The sequence below is a fragment of the Mus pahari genome, chromosome 1 (genome assembly GCF_900095145.1).
Source record: "Mus pahari chromosome 1, PAHARI_EIJ_v1.1, whole genome shotgun sequence".
Lineage (NCBI taxonomy): Eukaryota > Metazoa > Chordata > Mammalia > Rodentia > Muridae > Mus > Mus pahari.
The window spans coordinates 136,750,693-136,774,559 of record NC_034590.1 but is presented as its reverse complement, the minus strand read 5'-3'; the positions used below and the strand labels follow the sequence as shown (position 1 = coordinate 136,774,559).

Here is a 23,867-nt window from a genome sequence, read left to right as displayed (position 1 = left end):
TGATCACTAAATGAGAAAATGCCTTACAGCTGGATCTCATGGATGCATTTCCTCAAGGGAGGCTCCTTTCTCTGTGATAACTCCAGCCTGTGTCAAGTGGACACGCAAAACCAGCCAGGACAATGTGTTTACCTGCAAAGGAAGGAAGGAGCACTGCTCTCCCCGTTTTCCATAGATGTCTTAAGAATCATTAAGATACCATATGTACACATGTACCATATGTAGGAAACAATGCTTAGTAGCAGCATGACATCCCACAGTAAAACCACACATCTACTGACCAAAGGATGAACATATTACATGGATATAATAATATTATATTGTGTGTGTGTGTGTGTGTTGCATATATGGGATATGATAAATGAAATAAACCCACTTGAAGAGACATATGATTCATTCCACTTATGGGATGTATTTATATAATCAAATTCAAAGATAGAAAGTACTGTGGTGGCTACCAAGAGATGGGCTGGAGGGGGCCATGGGGAGTTGGTGCTTAGTGGATATTAAATTTACTTTGGAAAGATAGAAACTTCTAGAAATGGATAGTGGTGATGGTTTAAAACAATGTTCTTGCACTTAACACCACTGGTCTGCAGTCTGCATATTAAAAATGGTGGACTTTGCTACATACATTTGATACACACACACACACACACACACACACACACACACACACATACACACACCACATCACAAATACCTTGTCAAAACAAATAGCAAATTTTCCCCATTCTTCAGTTTTTTGAGACAGGGTCTTGCTATATAGCTCAGGCTGACCCTAGAACCTACTGTGATGCCCCTTCCTCTGCCTCTTCAGTGTTGGGATTACAGGCATGAGTCAAAATGTCGGGCAGGAATGGAACTTTAATTGAGGGCTTTGCTGTGCTGAGGTTCACCACACCTCCTGGCAGGGTCAGCCTGTACTTATCACATACTTTCTGACATGCAGTAGGTATATCTAATAGATTTGCCCTGAGTGTTAAACTCCCATGTTTCAGGGAAGAGAAGTCCCATCATGAACTCCTCCTCCTCACATCAGTGTAACACAGCCCACATTCCTGCTCTACCGGGACGCTGCAGTGCTGAGAAACTCCTGGCAGAGGCGGCAGGTGAGGACTGCAGAGGCAGGCTGCCAGGCCACCTCTTCTAAGCAGAGGGCAAGTGCTTTTTCTACCATGGTTTTTCCAGGTGTGGTCCTCAGACACCAGCATTTGAGGCAACCACGCAGGGGATCTTCCATGGTGGAAGAAATGGCTATAGGAGACCTCCCAAACCTGGAGTAAGACCATCCTTGGCTTCATTTAATGTACATTAAAATTTTGATGCTAAAGAGTGAGTCTTCTGGGTGGAGGTTACATTGTGCATGATGGTATTAAATTTTAGTTTAAAAGATTCCCCTATGTGAAATATAAAACAGAAAAATATTTTGTAGTCACTAAAGTCTCAAAAGCAAGGTAAGGAATGGTGGTAGAGACTAATGCAGTTTTAGAAGTTTCCTAGCTAATGAACTCTACGGTATTATAAACACAATTTGTCGACATCAATGGTAAAGCATGTCTTCCACACTGTTGTTGGTTTTACTATTCATATTTTCACAAAGTTTCTAAAATTTCTTTCTTTCATCCAGTTTATAGTTAGGGCCATTTTTTTTGGTTTTACTCTTCTCCTATGGATGTACAAATGATATGAATGCCATTTAAGTCACTTGAACATGTCAAGGGCATGTATGTATGTATATGTGTATGTATGTGTGTATATATGTGTGTGTATATGTGTATATGTATGTATGTGTGTATGTGTGTATATATGTGTGTATGTATGTATGTATGTGTGTGTATGTATGTATGTATGTGTATGTGTGTATGTGTGTATGTATGTGTGTGTGTGTGTATGTGTGTGTGTGTGTATGTATGTATGTATGTATGTAGCCAGAGCACTGGCTACATCTATCAGTTTTATTTAACTTCTCCTTTAGGAGCTGGAGAAAACATCACTAGAAACTGACTTGACAATTCTCATTAAAGAAACTCAAGTGACTCCATGTTTTGTTTTGTTTCATTTTTTAAATAATTCATCTCTAGCTCAGCAGGACATGTTTCCAGTCTATAAGAACAGCTGCTGTGGCTTTATGTGTTAGATAAATCTGGAAGGCTCATAACAATTAGCCTAGGGGAATGTTCCTCTAGTTGCAAATCTAAACTGCATCTGACAGTGCCCAACTGAATGGGGCTAGGTGTGGCAGGCAGTAGTGCAGACTTTCTGAACACAGGGAACAACCTCTTTCAGCCAGTCCTCCTGCTGATTTTTGACTTGCAAGGGATAGAATTCGCCTTTCTGTGCCCATTATTGAAGACAAGACTGGTTTATAGGCTAATTATTTCAACATATGCAATTCCTGACACCCACCCCAAGGAATTGGCATGAGTAGTGGTATTAGCACGTGTTGAAGGGCAGAACCAGGGGAGACAACAGGCTAGAGTCATCTGAAAGGATGGGCCACCAACTGAGAAAATGCCTCAATAAGATCAGGCTGTAGGCAAGATTGTAGAGCATTTTCTTAACTAGTGTTTGATTGGGGAAGGGCTTAACACATTGTGGGTAGTGCCAGCCCTGGGCTTGTGGTCCTGGTTTCTATAAGAAAGCAGGTCAGGCAAAGCACGGGGAGCAAGCCAGAAAGCAGCACCCCTCCATGTCCTCTGCATCAGCTCCTGCCTCCAGGATCCTGCCCTCTTTGAGTTCCTGTGCTGATTTCATTCTGTGATGGGTGTGGAAGGGAATAAGGGGAATAAGCCCTTTCCTTCCCAACTTGCTTTTGGTGATGGCGTTTTATAACAGCAGTAATAACCCAATCTAAGACAAGGGTCAATCTATGAGTCTCAATTCACACATGCCAGGCAACTATTTTACCACCTAGTTATACATCCAACCCACTGTTGCTTCTCATTACCTTATACACTTAACTGTCCTAGACACTGGGTGTTTGATTTCCATGTTATAGAAGTCTGGTTGTTAAAGGCTTTGTAGAAATAAGAGTCCAGGGAGTCAACCTGAATCTCTGCTCTTTCCGTTACCCCAATGCTCCCCTCTATTGAAAAGATGCCGGGAGAATCCTCTCGACCCCAGCACTGATGATGCCACATAGCTTTCATCTAAACACAACGTGGACATCAGTACAGTGGCTGTGAGTCTGATACTTACTTCAGAGTTAGCACCTTGACCAATATTCTGTTGCCCAGATGCTCCTTAGGACATTCAGGTACTGGACGTATTTCCACAGCATCCTCCTGTTGATAATCACATCATAAAGAAGTCATTAGCAACTTTCCGTAGGGTCTCCTAGTGGGAGCCAGGGCAGGAAGGGCTGCCCTCCTTGTCCCTGCTTTATTTCCAGCTGCAGAACAATGCTCTATCTTGAGAAGAGAGTTTGCCATCCACCTGCCAACATTTAAAGCCAGCATGAAAGCATTTTCTCCTCTCAGAAAAGGAACAGTTAAGAGAAAGAAACTGAGAGGGAAAGAGAGGAAAGGAGGAATGGAGGGAAGAAGCTAGGAAGGAAGGAAGGAAGGAAGGAAGGAAGGAAGGAAGGAAGGAAGGAAGGAAGGAGGGAGGGAGGGAAGGGGGAGGGAGGGAGGGAGGGAGGGAGGGAGGAAGGAAGGAAGGAAGGAAGGAAGGAAGGAAGGAAAGGGGGGAGGGGGAGGGAGGAAGGAAGGAAGGAGGGATGGAGGGGAGGGAGGGAAGGGAGAAGGGGAGGGAGGGAGGGAGGGAGGGAGGGAGGAAGGAAGGAAGGAAGGAAGGAAGGAAGGAAGGAAATGCAAACATAGCCATGGCTTAGTAACATCTACCAGATAACACTGGGAAACTTTGTGGCTAGCCTTTCTCCCTACTCTGAAGCTCTAAACACACATTCAAAAACCACTTCTCTTTCCAAGTTTTTAATGTATATATTTTATTTATATTTGCTGTGTGTGTGTGTGTGTGTGTGTGTGTGTATAGGTGCTTGTTTGCCTGTGTATTATGTGTGGCACACATACATCATGGTTTGTATGTAGATATCAGGAAATTTTCAGGAGTTGGGTCCACGATGTGGTCTCCAGTGATCAATTCGGGCCACTGGGTCTGGTGAGGAGCACCTTTAACCTCTGAGCCATCCCACTAGCCTCTTGTCAAGAGTTTTAATAAGTAAATGTGCTAAGTTTCAGACTTGAAATACGAGTCAAAATAACTATTGATCCTTACAATAGAGCCTTGTCTTTGCCTTTTTATATCTTAAATAGGTACTAGAGGCTTGAAGTTGAATTATACACATACACAGCTAACATATGCTGACAGTCTAGGTGTAAGACAACTGAGTGGTGACAAGAGCTACCAACCATCAAGTTCTATCACAACTTTACATTTAAATCTGCACCGTGGACCATGGTATCTTAACTGTGTTCCTATTATGCCAAGACAAATAATGTACATCTTTGAAAGCTTTAATTCACACCCACACAATAGGCTGTCCAACCCTACTGTGCTAATGCTCACAGGAAGCCAAAACACTGGGTCATTGTCTAGCTGTCTTGTCTTAGGCAATAAATGGTCAGAGTTCTCTCACCCCAATAGAGCTCAGCAATCCCTTTTCCCAGTAGCAGTTGTCACCTCATAGTAAGTCTGTATTCAGTTTGGTGGGATGATCCAAGTGGTAAACTCACCCCCACTCCACCCCCCCCTCCAGCTCCCACTAAGAGGCACTTTGCTGGAGGAGACTGCCTTCCCCTCTGCAGAGGTGAGCTGGGTTCCTGGAGAGAAAGCTGGGCCTGTCGGCATTGCCAGAGCAGATACCTCTGCAGGGAAGACCCACTTCCTGGAGAAAAATCACACTAAGGATTTCTAATAGTGGCTTTGGTTTGAATTAGAACTTTTAAAATATTCTTTTAAAATAATCATTAGTTGAGGAAAATTTAAACACATAGAGGTAGACACACTAATAAAAGGAGCCACCATTTTTGTTCTCCTGGCTCCAAAAATTCCAGTTCGGGCCGCCTGGTTTTGCCTATACGATCCCTTGCCAGTTCCTCACATTTAATACTGGATTATTTAGAAGCAAGTTCCCATACATCAGTATCGGGATTTGAAAGTATTACAGTACACATGGCAACTTTTAAAAACATCAGCAGTAACATTATTGAGCTAAAAAATAAATGTAAGTTTTACTATCAGTTTGCTAGGTCAGGATTCCTAAGCTCCTTATTTCTGAATTTATTGAGGTTTCACGTGTATTAGAAATAGGAGGTTTCACGTGTACTAGGAATAGAAATTCCCAAGTAGCAGAAGGAGGAAATGGGATGCTTTAGTGGATTCCTGAGGTTTTCATCATCCTGGTGTGTGTGTGTGTGTGTGTGTGTGAGTGTGTGTGCACGTGCACATGCGTGTCTGTGTTTACATATGTGTATGTGTGTGCATATGTGTTTGCCTGTGTGCATGTGTTTATGTGCATGTATGGGTATATGTGTGCTATGTGTTTGTGTGTGCTTGCCTGTGTATGTGTGTTTGTGTTAAGAGAAGAGGGGGGGTGGAGAGAGAGAAAGCATGATAATCTTCCATTTGCTGATCCTATGCATCTAGTGGCCGAACTCCACATCTGACTCCTGTGATTTTGTTATCAGATCCAGTGAGTACCCTCCTCCTCCATTTAAAGTCCTTTTTAGTTGGGTTCCATCACTTGTAACCAATGAACTACACAATAGACAACTCAGTGATGTGGGATGCAAGAAGGCCATCTTTCTAAGGATTAACACAGAGGAGACCTATCACAGGATGGCTCTGAATTAGGAAAGGGCTTGCATGGTGAAAACTTGATAGCTAAATCCTTTGACCTTTTCTACAGACTATTAATTTTTCAACGAAAGAGTTTGCCCTTCTAATGTTCTTTACTAGGAAATAAAATAGTGTAACATAAAATAATCTCATGTCATTAAAAATATCAGCATTTATAATTCTTTTAGAGCAGGCAGAATTCACCTCTGTGCCATAGGCTAAAGTTCAAGTGACCAGCACAAACACAGTTTCTGTGAGAAAGACTTCAAAATATTAAAGGGTGGTGTAGAGGCTCCCAAGCATTTTACACATTCCAGTTTACAAGTGCCTTGGTATGCTAATTACACCGCATTCCTCTCCACTCAATAAAAGCAGCCACTGGGACCTCAGGTAAGATAACTTTCAGCCCCCATCTGAATTTCTGCACTGTCTCAAAAGCCATAAAACAAAGCTCTACACACAGTTTATGGTTCATTCTTGGATCCAGTTGGACTGGACATCCTCCCATGCAACGCAGGGAGACTCTGACAGTGAACGTCTGAGTCACTGTCCCCTCCTGCACTTTCTTCTCTCACTCGATGGCCACTCCAGTGTCTTGTGTTACACTGAGCATCTCCATCATGGAGATGGGCAGAAAGCAAGGAGGTAAAGGTCAAATCTGTTAGATCCAATATTCCTGGACAATTCTTATTTTTTAAAGTCTTAATGTGAATAAAGTTAAACATTAGAAGAACTGACTTTTAAAACATGTCTGTGTTTCAGCAGTGTGTGCTATACGACCTGGTTGTTGTATGCAGGCATGTAAGCAAGCACAAAGACTGCTAAGGCCTCTGATTTATAATTTAGTTCATCTCGAAGAAATTGCTTAAATGCTTCCATTCTTACACCCTAGTTTGAACTATGGTGATGATAATATTGCTCAAATTCTTCCTAATTAGTTTTAAAATAAATATTTTAAATTGATAATAAAATTATATTTATGGGATAAAAATGTGGTACTGTTTATGTTCTTTGTAGAAAGATTTTTGTTTGTTGTTTGTTTTTCAAGACAGGCTTTCCCTGTGTAACCCTGGCTGTCCTGGAACTCGATCTTTAGACCAGGTTGGCCTCAAACTCACAGAGATCCACCTGCCTTTGCCTCCCAAGTGCTGGGAGTAAAGGTGGGTACCATTACCACCCAGCAGCAAAGGTTCTTATAAATTACCTTGCCAATTTATTGTTTTGTTTGGTGGTAAGTTCATTCTTATTAACAATTTAAAAATGTATACTAGCATATCATTAATCGTGGTTACCATACAGTAAAATCCAGTGTTCCAGTTTAATTGAAACTTTCTTTTGATCAATCTCTCTCCCTATCTGTCCACCCACAAGTCTTAGTTACCTCCTCTTTACTTTCTCTTTATGAAATGCTCCCTCACCTCCCCACCCCTGTGTGTGTGTGTGTGTGTGTGTGTGTGTGTTTGTGTATTTGCCCATGAAGGTCATGGGTCATCATTAGATGTCTTCCTCCCTACTTTAGTTTTGAGTGAGTCCTTCACTGAACCATTTCAGTCAGATTGGCAGTGACCCCAGGCTCCATCTGTCTCTGTGCCCAGGGCCAGGGCACGCGCTACACTGTGCAGCATCATGTAGGTGCTGGGGTCCTTACACTTATGCAGCCAACACTTTACCCACTGAGCTGTCTCCCCAGCCCCCAAGGCACTTACTGATTTATTTAATGAGGAGGAATCTATTTTTCAATGTGTCAGCTTACTCTTTAATTTTTCCATTTATTTATCTGTTTGTTTTCGCTGGGGGCAGGAGGGGTGGAGGACAGAGAACAACCTTTGGGTTGGTCTCTGGGGACTGAACTGTGATCTTCAGTGTGCTCCATCTTTCTGGTCACAACATATTTATCTTTAATCTGCTTCAGACAAAACTGCAACTAAGACAAATAGCTATGAAACCAAGAGGACCGGAAAATAAAGATAAAATGACTGGGGGTGGTGGTGGTAAAAATAAGCTACCCTGCTCCATGGTCATCAGAAGTGTGACTCCAAGCAAGGGATGCTGAGGGCTTGAGAGACATTTCCCTCTACATCCTCTTAGAGATGATGAGCACCGTCCTGTGTGACGGGGCCACCATGGACTTGATGCTACATCTCCTTCCTGCTGCTTCGTGTGGTCTCCTTACAGGTGAATGGGAAGTAAATCAAAGGGAGTGGGGTGGAGAGGAGTGGGAGCTGAGAGGTCACAGGAACCGCAGCCTCAGAGGAGCGGGCTCAGGCTTTCTGATGTCTTGCTTGGTCCAGGGACCAAACTTCAAGATTTACATCTATAGACAGGTACCATTTATCTTTCACGCAAAAATCCCCCAAAGTATTTTTATTGTTTGTCCATGAATGTTTTTATGAGGACACCTGGGCAGGCGTGTGCCTCAGTGGGGATGTGGAGGTGAGCAGACCATTCCCATCACTTGGGAATCCCATCAATGGGATCCCATTGGATCTCTCCCATCACTTTTATGTGAATCTGGGGATCAGACTCAGGTCTCCAGGTTTGCCTGCTAAGCACTCTTGTCCACTGAGCCATCTCTCCAGCCCCCAGCTCTTGGTTCTCGCAACTGAACTTTATATAAAACGTGAGCAGCAGAGACAGGACAGCTGTCTGTTCTGGTGAGACCTGGGAGTGTAGGGATCCTGACAGACAAAAGGAAAGGTTGAAAAGAGCACACAGGACACAAGGAGTCAAAGCACATAAGGCTTGAAAGATGACTACCTTTCAGGCCATCCAAAGTGCTCCAGCAAGTAACCACAAGCAACGTCTAAACTGCTCTGGGCCAACTTCAGTAAATGAAGAGGTGGGAAAACAGGATTCGAAAGCTTCACACACTAGGAGCATGGCTGTGATTATCTCTGCCCAGAGCTTATTCAAAGCAGGTGTCTCCACTTGCTCATTAGGGCCACGGGGGGAACATCTTAACAAAGCTCTTAATAACACCAAGCTTTAAGTAACAGCGTGTTTCTGTTGGATCAGTTGTGAGACACACCCCTAAGTAACTGGACGGTTGGCTCTGAGTGATATACTGAACACAGACCCTTGAAATGTTCAGGAAATTAAAATGCTATGAAAATTCTAGCTAGTTATTGCTATAGATGTCCCATTGATATGATGATCAATAAGTGGCTCTCCAATAATACAAGTGTGCTTAAGTGAAAAAGCGCCATGCAGTAAGCATCCAGATGTTCACACTGTTCTACAGTGCCAGAGGGCAGAAAAATACTTGGATTCCCTGGTGTCACCAATATCCTCCCCTATGGAAACCCATGCCCACCTCATCCACGGGCGGATAGAGGGCGAAGAGCTCAGCCGGCCGATTGGTCTTGCGGGCCTCCTCTTTCTCCTTCTCAAAGTCCTCAGCGCTCACAAGCTGGAGCAGGTTTTCCAGCCGCTCATCAGGCTGCAGGCTGCGGAGGTCGAAGTCACAAGAAGTGAGGGGGCCCTTCCCAGACACGTCACACAGCACGTTTAAGGGACGACGGGGTCCTGTCTGTCAGAGAAAACAATTGGTCTATATGAGGGTCAAGGTTCTCATTTGTCAATGAGTCTAGACTCAGGGGATGTCTAAAGACTACACCAGCAGGGGTCTACAGAATCCCTAGTCTCAAGGAATGTTTGTTTGTTTGTTTGTTTGTTTGCTTGACAAGACTGTGCTTGGCTTTCTGGTGGGACTATCCCGAAGTGAGATGCTCTTTCCCTCCTGGAAGCAGGTCATCCCTCACCGGTTAGATAAGACAGTCCTGACTGTGTTCTATCAATCATTGGCTGAACCCAAGTCTCCTGGGTGTCTCAGGCTAGAGAAAACAGAGCTGGGACAAGGCACAGCACAGAAGAGCCTGGATTTCGAACAGAAGGAGGGACATTAGTTTTCTAATCAGCTTCAGAGCTTGAGTTTGGAGACTAGAAGATAAGATGAACTCTAAGGTGCCTTCAAAAAAAATGTATATATGCTCTAAAGCTGAGTGTTAAGTTTACAAATCCAGACATGCGGGATTGGGATACACGTATCACAGGATTTTAGTAATGGTTATAGGAGCAGGCATCAAAGAAAAACCACACCAGCTCATCAACAGCTTCTAGGTGCAGCGGGAACTCACCCACCTCTGTTTTCTCACAACATCGGCCTGAGGGACAAACACACCGACTTAAGAAACGGTGCATCATTGCTAGCTCTTCTACATATCCGTTCTAAAATACATCATCTGAGTCATCTTTTGGTAGGGTTAAGTACTTTTATTCTATAGAGCAACCATCCTTACTTTCCATAAGACTCTTTACATCTTACAAACTGAAACTCTGTATTCACTGAACAGTAACTCCCCATTCCTCCCCAGTCACCCGGCAACCACACTTGATGCCCTATTCTTCCACAGTGGATACTTGATTGCTTCCATCTTTTGGCTACTGGGAGTAATGTTGCTATGGACACAGATATATGCAGCATGGACTTATCAACTATCACCACCTTATGAAAATAGTGGGACCAGCAGTCATAGTAGCCAGCACTTATTGGACACTTAGCATTTATTATCTTTACATGTTCTGACTCACTCCATACTCATATCATCTCATGAGATACTTAGTGACATCCTTGGGGAAAACACTGAGTGTTTTCCAGGGAAGAAAACTAAAACCCAGAGAGGTTAATGATGGAGCCCAGGGATCACTAAGAAAGGTCAGGCACTCTGAAGGTGAAGGCTTTGACTCATCCTGGCTCTACCAGGGAGGGGCCTACTGTAGGTCTCTTCCCCAGCTCCAGCCCCTTCACTTTTTCCATTTTAATCACTGGGCTTTGGGGTTTCTATTTGAACCCTGGTTTCTGCAGCTAGCTACAAACCAGTTTGAGGAAAACAGCCACTGACTCAATGGAAGAGTTCCTCCTACTTGAATGCTCTGAGTCTGACTTTTATTCTAGTTTTTAAAAACCTGACAGCACGCCTTGGGCAGAGCCATCTGTCACCTGGTAACCGTGTTTGTTGACAGGAAGTACCTGAGTGGCCGGTTCACTGCACTCCAAGGTTTCTGACTCAAACGTCTGTTTCTGCAGCGTCTTCTGAAAATCCCTGCGAGATCCAGTCTTTTTAAAGCTGCAAAACTCTGAACTTCCTTGGTTTCTTTCAGTGTTGACATGATTTGATTTGGAGGGAGACGGGGAGCAGGAGAGAGGGAGAAAGAGGCAATGCATTAGATTAAAAATAAAGTAACACCACAAGGGGAACGCGGCCGCAGAGGCTCCATAGAGGATGACTGTCATGCTTCCATCAAATGACGCACCCAGCCCTCACACAAGGCTCTGTTGTAGCGGCATAGGATCTGGCCTCCTGGCTGGCCCATTATGAAAGGCAGGAATGCCTGGGAAAATGCCATTTGTAGAGGTGTGGTCACTTTAGCTGTGGGCACTTGGCTCCAAGCTGAAGTTGAACTGTGACTGCAGTGTAAGAGGCTGAAATAAATCTAGCAGTGTGTAGAAGCAGAAGCAGCAAACAGAGAATGTTTGAAGATAAAAATAGAGGAAGCCATTTCAACTCCACATCAATGTTCTTAATAACGAGTAAGAAAAGCAGGACACCACAAAGGAAAAATAGACAAAAATAATGTATGCACCAACATTCTTTGATAACACTCACAGACCCACTCTGGAAACTTCAGGAGAATGCTGTCTACAGGATGGGAATATAGGGCAGGTCAGTGGCCAGGCTCTTGCCCAGCATGCACAAAGACCTAGATTCACTGGTGTGGGTTCTCATTCTCCCTCCCTCCCTCCCTCCCTCCCTCCCTCCCTCCCCCCCTCCCTCTCTCCCCCCTCTTTCCCTCCCTCCTTCCCTCTCTCTCCTTCCTTCCTCCCTCCCTCCCTCTCTCCCTCCTTCCCTCCCTCCCTCTTTTCTCCTTCCTGTCTGTCTTTCTGTCTCTCTGTCTGTCTGTCTGTCTCCTCCCCACTCTCTCTCTCTATCTGGGAGGAGTCTAAAACAGAATGGCCAAGACAATCACTGGAGAAGTAAGACCATAATGGAGAAAGCAGGAGCTCTAATTTGTCATTTCACAGCTAGAGAAACCAACACATACATTGCCTATTTTTCTGACTGAAAGACTTCTTGAAAAACTTGTATACACACCTAATTTGTGTGCTTTCATTTTTTCAAAAGAATTTTATTAATTTTGTTTTATGTATATGAGTGCTCTATCTGCATGAATACCTGCATGCCAGAAGAGAGCATCAGATCACATTATAGATGGTCATGAGCCACCATGTGGTTGCTGGGAATTGAACTCAGGACCTCTGCAAGAGCAGCCATTTCTTGTAATGGCCGAGCCATCTCTCTAGCCCATGCTTTCTGTTTTTACTGTAAAGACCATAGTGCAGGCTGGTAAAGGGACATGCAGTGAGGTTAGAATTTATTAGGCAGGTCAAATGGCCTACAGGTAAAGACAGACCCATAGGAAGCCAGCAAGGATTCAAACACCCTTTGTAAGTCTCTGAAAGGGATGGGCAATGCAGGACGAGAGAGACACACACAGCAGGTACTGAAGGTATGGTAGTTCACTGTGTTAGGTGTGGTAGTTCACAGTATCAGGTGTGGTAGTTCACTGTATCAGGTATGGAAGTTCACTGTATTAGGTGTGGTAGTTCACAGTATCAGGTGCGGTAGTTCACTGTATCGGGTATGGTTCACTGTGTTAGGTGTGGTAGTTCACTGTGTTAGGTGTGGTAGTTCACTGTGTTAGGTGTGGTAGTTCACTGTGTTAGGTGTGGTAGTTCACTNGTGGTAGTTCACTGTGTTAGGTGTGGTAGTTCACTGTGTTAGGTGTGGTAGTTCACTGTGTTAGGTGTGGTAGTTCACTGTGTTAGGTGTGGTAGCTCACTGTGGTAGTTAAGGAGGGAGGAGATGCCCCAGTGCTTTAGCAGGGAGGCCAGGACTTCTCTTGATTTTATGGTGCTCAGAAGACAAAAAAATGTTTTTGAGAAAAAGTGACAAAAAGTCTTGAAGCTTTCTACAAGAGCAGCCTGGCAACTATTCTAAGCCTGGGTTACTATGACTGGTCACCTTCAGTGTCCCTTGGCCATTTGTGTGCCCAATCAAATCTATAGTAATAAGGCTGGGTAAAAAGCAGGCTGACTGAGTTTAAATCCCAGCAACCACATGGTGGCTCATAACCCATCCGTAACAAGATCTGACTCCCTCTTCTGGAGTGTCTGAAGACAGCTACAGTGTACTTACATATAATAAATAAATAAATAAATAAATAAATCTTTAAAAAAAAAGAAAAAGAAAAGAAAAAAGCAGGCTGACTTAGGAACTAAAAAAGAAGAGAACGGCCTTAAACAAATAAGAATAAATACTTAGAAAACACCAAGAAAAATGACTATAATAATTTCTGATTTGGCATTCCTAAATATCTGAAAACAAAAATGAAATGTGTGTGTGTGTGTATTTTTAGTTTCAGTTGTTCTGAGTTTGTAAATGAAGAGTCAATGATAACCAACCAACATTTATTTCATAAAATTTACTGTCTTTTAACAGAGCTCCTCGGGAAAAGACCTGTTCTTAAGTCTGCCAACTTCTTGAAAGTTATTTTCAACCACCATGTCTAGGGAGCCACATGAAGGGGATGGTAGTCCTTGGTGCATAAAGGAAGAAAACACCCTGGGTGGGTATCAAGGTGGCTCAACAGGAAACGGTGCTTGCCACCAAGACTTATGGCTTGAGTCTGATCCCTGGAACCCAAATACAGGAAAAAGAGAAGTCATTCCGAAGGTTGTTTTGTAGCCTCTGCCATACCCTGTGACCAGTTTCCAAACAGCCACACTATTCACAAATAAATAACAGAAAAGATGAAAAGAGCTGCGGGTGATGTCCTTCACCTTGTCTACTTGCCCACATGGTAGGTGGTCTAATATCCCAGGAAGAGGAAATAATTAAACTAAAGTAGTGGCAAATATAGGCAAATAAGAAATATTGCAAAATATCTAATAAAAAAAAGAACTGTCTAGAAAAAGGAAAAAAAAAAAGAAATATTGTCTTGCAATTAGACCCAAATGAGAACACACTAGGCCTGTGACTATTAGCTCTGTAATGCCCTATGTGGAGCAGAAAAAAAAAAGACTAGATACTCACAACAATCCCTCTGAATCCATTCTAACTCCCCACGATGGTGTCTGCAGTTAGTTTTTAGGACCCATTCCCTCTGAGGAGAACTGAATCCAAAAACAGGTTCAGTATTATAAGCTCCTTCTCAAGGAAAGATTGGATTTATAGAGAAACAAACAAACAAACAAACAAAACAAAACTGATGTTGACATGGTATTGCTGTCATAGCAACTCAGACCGCTCTCCGTTAGCTTGCCTTTTTCCCCATCTTATAAACTACATGGATTTCTAAGCGTGTCTATTTATAAGTAAGCAAACACACACACACACACACACACACACACACACACACACACACACACACACTTTAGCCTTTGGGACTCGTACTTTGGAAAGCAATAAGACCATTGTGCTCATGTTGGAGTCAGAGAAACGTTTCCCTCATTCCTCATACCCTTCAGCATCCACTTCCCCATCTTAAAAATTGCAGAAAGTCACAGTGTTCTCCTTGGAAGCTGGGGTGATGCTGGCTGGGGAGTGGCAGGAGCTGGCAAGCACAGAGGTGACTCATTCCAGAAGTGCCAGCATGGAAGGAGCCACCACTGAGTAGGTAGTGAGACCGCTGGCTCAGGGCCTCTGGCTACAGGCATCTCAGCCTAGCAGTCCCATCCTGGCAACCGACTCAAACAAAGCCAAGTTCCCATTGAGCCCGTGTGAAGACACAAGGAAGATGGGGAAATAGGCAGACGGGGAGAGCAACTGTCCACACCGAATGAATACAGCCATCGCTTGCCAAACTCTGTCTTAAACACCTTTCTTACACACTCAGAATAGCCCCCAAACCCAAAGACTCCTTGAAAGCATCCTCTTTAGAGACCAGAGTGTGTAGCAGGCAGAATCTGGCTGAGTGAGAAGGACCTGAATGCAGATGCTGATCTGGGCAGGTGGCCTCATGTCGCTGAGCCAGTTTCCTCGGGTATTGAAAAGGGGACAACTGAAGCTCATCTTAAGAGTTTATTGTGAGAGTCAGAGAATAATTGTGACCTTCTCTTCTCTCCCATCCCTTCTCTCCCCGTCTCCCTTTCCTTCCCACTTCTCAAACACTCTCTCCTTTCTCTCCTACTCTCCCTATACAACTAGGTGTTAAAACCTTAAGATACATTGGGAAAAGGCAGCCATCTGTCTTGTGGGTGGAGAGGAGCCTGGGAAGTCCAGAACTGGAACTCGAATTCAGGATAGGTTAAGGAAAGCATTTATTATGAAAGTGCTACCCTCACAGAGGGGTGACTTGGAGCCCAAATAGTGCAAGGAAGATATCTGAGCTCTGGCAGCCAGGAGCATGCCCATCACTGAGCCTGAGTCTAATAAAGAAACATTTCTAAGAAGGGACATCTGACAGGAGGTGTCAGGCTTGGGCATCCTGGTACTGTGTCAGTGCAGGAAGAGGTTCATCTGGGCAGGTGTGACAAGCCTGGTGTCAGAACCAGAATAGGAGGAAGAGACTGACTGGGCTGGAAGAGAATATGGGCAATGGGTACACAGAGGAGGATTAGACCACTTAGTAGAAACATGAAGGGCATGGGAGCCATATTTTGCCAAACAAAGGAATTAAAATATCAAAGGGAGAATGCTAGAGAAAACACCGTGAAGTCAGATGTCCATGCCAACAAGAACTCATGGTTTCCATCCTCTTCACTGAAAGGACGTGAGGAGACAAACCTTGGTAAAGATGAGCACACTTAATACATACAGCTTGGCTGCTGAGTACCACAGTCCACTAAACCATGGCAGCATCTGAGAGCCACGGCTAATGCCAGGAGGAGGACAGGAAAATCTAAGAGTTTCTGGAATATCTTGCGTCAGGGAGGAAGAATGCCATCAATGACTGCTGGGGCCATGTAAAAAAGACATAAGGGTCAGTCAAAGAGAATGACTCCAGTCAGACTGAAGATGGTTTGACCATTGAAATATGCATCAGACATGAGTTAAATCATTCAATAAAGTGGAAAATTATAGATCCATATTGATAGAAAGAAACTGAAGGTTTGATAAGGAATGGGATATGACAATTACATCCAAAGGGAGGATCATTCTATAAAATAGCTGGACCATAATTTCATAAGGCAGAGAAGTAAAAAATATATACTGAGAATGTCTTCTAATATGAGCAAGGCTAAGGGCATGGGATACTTAAGCACAGTGTGCAACTCAGAACTGGATCCTTGAAAGAGCATTCTTTGGCCATTTGATGAAAAATGAAATCTGAAGATTAGTGGTATTGAAAAATTAATATTTATTTTCAGAATGTGGGGGTTATATGTCAACTATATACTGGCAAATGTACTTGTTTGTAACAATCACACACTAGTATAGGCAGGGTGATGGGGAAATCAGGTAGGGAACCTACTCTCACATTAATGAATAGTGGTAAGGAGGAAGGGGTCTTTGTGGTTGAAACTACAGGAACCCCAATCAAGTCCCCTTTACCAACTCATACACAGTTCTCCAGCTGCTGTGAGCTTGGCAATTGTCAACTCATATTACCTTCCTGTGCCCCATGCCAACCTATTACTTAGGCTCCATGGTAGTTATAAAGATTGGCATTGGAAGACAATAGTCCCTTACTTCACAGTAGGACAGCGCGACAACTTTCCAGTCACTTTTCTCTTGGCCACACTGATGCAGTCCAAGGCTGAATATGATCTGAGACCCACTCCCATCCTCGGCAGACTCCACCCCAGACGTTTTCTGAAGACCAACTCTTGAAAAACCACAGGCATCTGAATCCCTACTCTCGCTTCTGCTTCTAGGGTTCTGCTAACGATGATAGTTACACGCCAGCTGTCACTGCTAGCATCCGTGACAACACTGCTATGCCGATGAATGCACTCAAGTCCAGACACTTACTTCACAAATACACTGAAGGCTTCTAGTATTTCTGCAGAATGACATTGTTTTTGGAAGGGATCGGTACTTATCTGTCAGAAACGAGGGTAGAGCTCTGCAGAGAACCCATTTTAGCATTCCACTTGCAGGATGCTACAAAGCCCTGAATGAGTCTGTTGTCCTGATTAAACTCATGGCACCCTGCCGCTCCGGGTTTTAATGAGATCCTCCATGTACTGCTAGGTGGATACATGCTTGTTAAGTTTCATTCATTCTTTTCATTCGTCTACTGTTTATAACTTTAATTCTCTTGGGAATAAGGTACCAAGGAGAATACATACAGCTGAGAGCACCTGGCCCCAGTGAAGTCAGTCTACTATAAAAGATGCCACAATGACCAGGGAGGACACAGGTAACTAGAACTTAATTAATGCACACTGACACAAAAGCTTCCAGGGAAATATCAACAAGATGTTTTAAAAACTCACAGAAGGCTGTGCGTGACAGCTTCTGACCACCCCAGCGAAGGCTTGGTAGAAGAAGCCTTTGACCAGGGGCCTCTGCCAAGGAGGTCTAGAGCAGGCTGTGATGGTGTCCCCAGCCAGGTTACTCCTTGTTACCATGTAGGCGGATGAGCCTGGCTTGCTCTCCATGCTTTAAGAAAGCAGAGCACCTTGACAGCCGGCACAACAAATGTGTGTCATAATAAGCAATTATTGATCGGGGAGAGATTTTTATAGTGTTTTGGGAGTAACTGAATTATATGCACTGAGGTGTTCAATTTTTAATTGTTTACCAGTTCACTGGGAGTAAAAGTGGAGCGATAAAACAGATGATGCCCTGCTCCTTGAGATGCCCACTCTCCTTGTCCATGACCTTCCTGCAGCATTGCCTTAATCACTGGGGATGAAAGATAAAGTCCAGGGACTTTTATGATGCTGCCCATAACACCCATGAAATGTTTCACTGTCGCTATGGATAATGCACCAAAAATAAACAGCACGTAAACACATTTAATCACTGGAGAGTTTGACTCACCACCAAGACGTGAAAACACTCTGAAGTTAATCACCCCGGCTTCATTTAGAGAAAATGACAGGGAAAATTGCACTTGGAATCCTTACTATCCCCTCAAAGGATGCTATCAAACATAAATCGGCACAAAATGATGAAGGCCCATGAGAACAGGATAAGAAGAGAACACAGCCCCACGTGAATCATCCCATCTGTGCCTCATATCAAAGCACACAAAACACAAAGGCCTGAAAAACTGTTATCTTCACATAAATGTGGCAGTTTAGGCATGAAACATAGAAAGAGCTTTATCCGAGGAAGCCTTGTAGCCTAAGACTCACAGGTAAATAGTTCAAGAATATATTTTCTGGGCTTGTAAGGTAGGTCAGTAGGTAAAGGTGCTTGCTGCTAAGCCTGACCTCCTGAATTCAATGCCTTGGACCCACATGGTGGAAGGAAAGGGCTTCTTCCTGCAAGTTGTTCTCACTGACTTCCATATGTGTATGCACACAAATGCACACACACAGATACACAAACACACACACAGATACACACATGCACGTGCATGTGTACATGTGTAGAAAAACAGAAAAAGGTGAATATATTTCTATAAAAAGAGATCATGCATTTTACATAGTCTTTCCCTTTTGAGTGATAAAAATAAGGCTAGACCTCTCTTTTGTCCTTTACAGCAGCACCATCTGATTTAAACGTGCCAACGACAGGACTTGAGTGGCAAATGCCCACAGAATGAGGCGAGGGGGAGGAGTACAAGTGCCCATTACCCCGCACCTCTGCCCATTAAGTGGAATTCAAAGCCATTACCGCAGAGAACAAGGGATGTAATAGCAGCCAGGAGATAATTGAGGAATAAAGGAGCTGACGGAACCAGTGCTTGACTGCATGGTTTTAAATGACAAAGATGATCACTAAGATCAGACCTCTGCAGAAAGCAGGCTGCCGCTCATCCCCAAAGCTCGGGAAAATATATGGTGTAGTCTGAGGGTTACTCCCTTGACACATTCACTGGAGTGTCTTCACATTCTCTTAGAATGTCATATAACTAGAACTATTTACTGGCTGGCTTATTTTACTTAGCATAATGAATCTGGTGTTGTCTGTGCAGTAGTTTAAATATCCCATCATTTTGCTGAGTGGTATCACTGTATGCACTTATCAGGGTTTGTTTTCTCATTACCCTATTGAATACATTCAGTGTTATTTGTAATGTTGGCACCTACAAATAAAAATGTTATAAGTATGTGCATAGAGACTTTTATGTGAACATAGGTTTTTGCTTCATTTAGTCAAATCCCTAGAGATGGGACTTCATGGTATGTACTGGGATAATGTGCATATATAGAGATATTTTACATTTACATAAATATGTATATATAGTTGGGCTTTTGGACTACAGAAATAAGATCCAAATATATGAATGAGCATTCAATAAATAGGTAATAACAGCCCACAGTAAAAATGACAATAAAATAAGACTGGGGAAACTCATTTTTCCCAAAATAAGTGTAAAAATGTAACTTATTTTTATTAATAACACCCAACATCAGCAAGGAAATGGATGAAGGGGCAGCTCCATGTGAAGCTGATCATGAAGTGTGTTAGCAGAGCTTCTCTGAGAATGACTTGGTAGAAGTAATCAGAACATATTAGATGCATGGGTCTCTTTTCTACCTTCAGAAATAGTCGCAGTCATGGGTAGAGAAAATGTTCTAGAATTTCTCATCATGGGAAGAGGAAATGATTACATATTCATCAACAGAGAAAGAACCATAACTCATGGGACATTCCTGTCCTCAGAGAAAATCAAGGTAGGCTTTCAAAAAAAAAAAAACTTGGCCTAGTTCTCTGAAAGAAGATGATCTCAAAGATATTATTAAAAACTATGATGTATGCTTATAACTTACAAAAAGACACATCAGTGAGACATGAGGACTACAGGTAGAGACCATGGGGATGATGGAGACAAACCACAACCAATCAAAACAGAGTTGTGAAGTCCAGTTCCAATGGATATATCTACAAAACAACTCCCACGCCTAATGCTCAGGGAACGTTTCAAAAGTCGCGTGAAAAGAGTGTAAAAGTCAGAGGATCAGTGAATTCCTTATAAAATTTGATCTCTTAGTAATGTCAGAGCTACCCCCATAAAGTCTCACCAACATGACTGCCTAACATGAGTCGGCAATGCCATCAGTAGGCATGCCGAAGTGGACAGGAGAAAGCCCACAGTGGCCATGATATGCCTAACAGATGCTGGGAACCAAATACGGGTGCTCTGAAGAGCACAGTACTCCCAACTGCTGAGCCATCTCTCTGTGCTATGGACAGGACGGGGCTCATGAAGCCCTACTCTTAGCTAAGGAACTACTGTAGCTGATGGCTACTGGGAAAGAGAGAATCCTTTTTCTTAGGGACGTTGTGGCTGGTACATTGCCCATGACCTAGTCGATCCACCCGTATCCATGTGCACACCATCAGCACCGAATGGACTCAGTGGTAATTAGAGCAAAAGAAAAAGAAAGGAATAAATGTTGGAAGGGGTTTCCTTAGCAGGGGGAGGTGTCCAGGGGAATAAGGTATAAATATGATCAAGTTACATTGTATATATACTTGACCATACATTACCAAAGAATAAATTAAAAAATGCGTTGTTTTAAACACCATATTAAAAACATAGTAGGTGGCTGGGCGTGGTGGCACACACCTTTAATCCCAGCACTCGGGAGGCAGAGGCAGGCGGATTTCTGAGTTCGAGGCCAGCCTGGTCTACAGAGTGAGTTCCAGGACAGCCAGGGCTACACAGAGAAACCCTGTCTCGAAAAACCAAAAAAACCCAAAACCAAAAACCAAAAAACATAGTAGGTGATGGGTGATGAAGAGTGCCTGGATTTTCTCCGTGAATAAAATATTATGGGTACACACAGCGAATGAATGGCTCCTGGGAGAAGCATGTGTTGGAAGACGTTGTAATTGTAATTTTCATACTCAGTATTTCAGATTCATAGTACCAGAGAATCAAATGTAGGGGTAGAAAAATGGCCCTTTTATATGACACTAGTCAAAGACTGTCAGAAACTGCCAATGAATGTCGGAGTTGGAGCCTTATCTCTGCCCATTAGCTTGTGTGGGGAAGGAAACTCATCGAGGACATGAGTGTGCTGAGAAGTCAGCCAACACTAATCTCCGTCCCCAGTCTGCTTGACAGAATAGAAACAGATATTGTTTTCATAAGAGATAACTGCATGGATAAGCGTTGCTTCTGAAAAAGATATGGGACATGCATCGGAACAGAAATAACAATCGAGTTGGCTAAAGGTCAAGACTCATATTTTAAGCCCAAACCAGACATGACACCAAAGATAAAAATCTTAAGGAAAATACCAATATGGATTTAATTACATAAATCATTCTAAATGTTAAAATATAAACAATATTTAAGATATACCAGGTAAGGAACTTATATGGCAGAAAGGTGCTGGGGAGATTACTCAGCAGTCAGAGTATTAGTTGTGAAGGCAAGATCAGAGTTTAGATTCCCAGAATCCACCTAGAAGCCTCAGAAGGTGAGGACAGGGGATCCCTTAAGCAACCTAGTGACACTGGCCATATTTGCAAACCCTGGGTTTGATTGAGGGACTCGGCTTCAATGTATAAGGTGAACGAATAATTAAGGAAGATTCCCAACACCAACCTTGTGTGTCTACATGCATGTGCATACAAAACCACACACACACACACACACACACACACACAAAATATTAAAAGGGAAAAAAGTTTGTTTGTGCTCTGTTTTTGGTTTTAGCTTTTGAGATAGGGTTTCTTTGTGTAGCTCTGGATGTCCTGGAAGTCACACAGTAAACCAGGCTGGCCTTGAACTCAGAGATCAATCTGCCCCTGCCTCCCGAGTGCTGGGATTAAAGGAGTGCATCATCACTGCCCCAAAAAGGGAAAAAAAAAGTTATCTAAGGTTTCACAAAACCAAATAGCTCAATAGAGTTGTTCAAATTTCTTAAGTAGTACACCAAGGAAAAAAATTACTGGTGGCCATCAAATATATGAGAAAAAAATTCAATCAGATAAACAAAGAAAATGTCAAAAATCTTTCACAATTCTTTCACAAAATAAAGTATTTTATATTTGCTAATTTTCAACATTTAATTCATATATTGATTAAATCTCTGATCTATTATTAAGTCTTAAATTTGTGCATATGTCTTAGGCACAGAAATTATAGTTTTTCCCCATAGGAAAAAAAACAATAAATGTGCACAGGGTTTTAGGGAGAAGGACATTGCTACACTATACAAAATATAAGTACAAAAACAAAAAAATTAAGATTTGCCTAAACATGTGATACACACGCATCAAGCAGTCATTAGTTACTGTGTTGAGGAAGAATAATTAAAAATATAGACAGGGAATCTTCCCTTACTTTGAAAATTCAGGCTAAAAAATAGTACTAGAGTTTGCTATTGTATTTATATAAACACATACAACAAAGAGATTTGATTCAATGCCGGTACATCACCGTCAAGTATGGTTATCTACAAAGAATGAAATCATTCATTTTGGTTTTGTCTCTCTAGAGTTTCTAAATTTCTACCAGGAGCATTCTAAAGCCTTTTTTATTTTATGTTTTTAACAAAAACTTGTGGAATACAGAAAAGCATCCCGAGAGTCTGTGCTGGTGGGAGGACAGGCAAGTTCAGGGTTTCAAACAGAAAATACATCAGAAGACCAAATTTAGTCCAATGGACCTTTCTGTTTATTGTTCTTTCTTGGATTTCTTTTTTAGAACTTTAAATACCCAGAAAAGTGCCTCTGATTATAACATTTTGGACTGTGAAAATAACTTGTTCTGAAATCGCTCATTTATTAGAAGCATGGCATAATCTTATTTGCCTGGCTGGCCAACTTTGCTTTCCACCTGCGTTCTAAGGGAACACAGACTGGCTTTGTCATCACTACCTTCTAGGAGTGAGTTTCTTTCCTCTGCAGCTACTGGAAACAGGATGCATACTTTTCTTTACTAAAAAGAAAAAGATAATCTAGCACAGATTCAATGGCACACTTACAGGAACTGGATAAAACCAAATGTCAAGAGTCTTATTATCTATCCCTGAGAACAGTAATTCTTACTAGTGCCGGGAGAGGGGGAGGCTAACTTCCACAAGCTGCTTATGTCTCTAAAAATCTAGTGTGTCGAGCCTCAATCTGTAGACACCTGCAGCCTACTTCCCAGCACACACATCCACATGTATGTGCACATGGACACATGGCTTGGATTTGTGTGTGTTCAAATGCTTCTCATGAGACTGTGTTGTAAAGGTCATTACCACGGAGATAGAAATTCTGAAAAAAATGTCACAAAATGTTTGATTAACCCGGCGATAAAAATGCTCTCCATGGAAGACAAGCAAGTACTTTGTTTTGGGGGTCACAAATTCCAACGGCATCTTTGAACCCGAGGCCAAGTTTCAATTCATTAACTATCTTTTCTCTAGAAGTTCATCGAAATAAAAAAATGAAGATTAAGAAACAAGAAACAGAAAGTCGGTTTGTTTGTTTTTATGAGACATGGTCTTGTCCTGCTGCCCAGGCTGGCTTTGAATTTTTAGGTCCAAAGTATCCTCCTGCCTCGGCTTCTTGAGTAGTTGTAACTGTAGGCATGTTCTTCTGTGCCTGGCTAACTCTATCTATTTATAACTTCTAAAAAGACTCTAATCTTCATGTTTAGAATGTGATTTTCTTCCCAACTGAATAGATAAACAGACTGCAGTACATCTGTACAATGCAAGATTTTTTTTTCAGTGATAATAGGAAACAAGGGGCAGATTGATCTCTGAGTTCAAGGCCAGCCTGGTTTACTGTGTGACTTCCAGGACATCCAGAGCTACACAAAGAAACCCTATCTCAAAAGCTAAAACCAAAAACAGAGCACAAACAAACTTTTTTCCCTTTTAATGTTTTGTGTGTGTGTGTGTGTGTGTGTGTGTGTGTGTGTGTGTGTGGTTTTGT

General features: G+C 42.6%; 1 protein-coding gene across 2 annotated transcripts in view; it reads right to left on the bottom strand.

Moving 5' to 3' along the window:
• Dock8 (dedicator of cytokinesis 8) overlaps positions 1-23,867 on the bottom strand; it is a 203,482-nt gene that overhangs the window by 114,140 nt on the left and 65,475 nt on the right. For both annotated transcript variants that reach the window (XM_021221815.2, XM_029531370.1), the window contains exons 5-7: positions 10,832-10,955; positions 9,116-9,331; positions 3,202-3,287 (exon numbers count right to left, since the gene is read on the bottom strand). In XM_021221815.2, the coding sequence (XP_021077474.2) occupies positions 3,202-3,287; positions 9,116-9,331; positions 10,832-10,955 (426 nt within the window). The remainder of the gene's footprint in view (positions 1-3,201; positions 3,288-9,115; positions 9,332-10,831; positions 10,956-23,867) is intronic.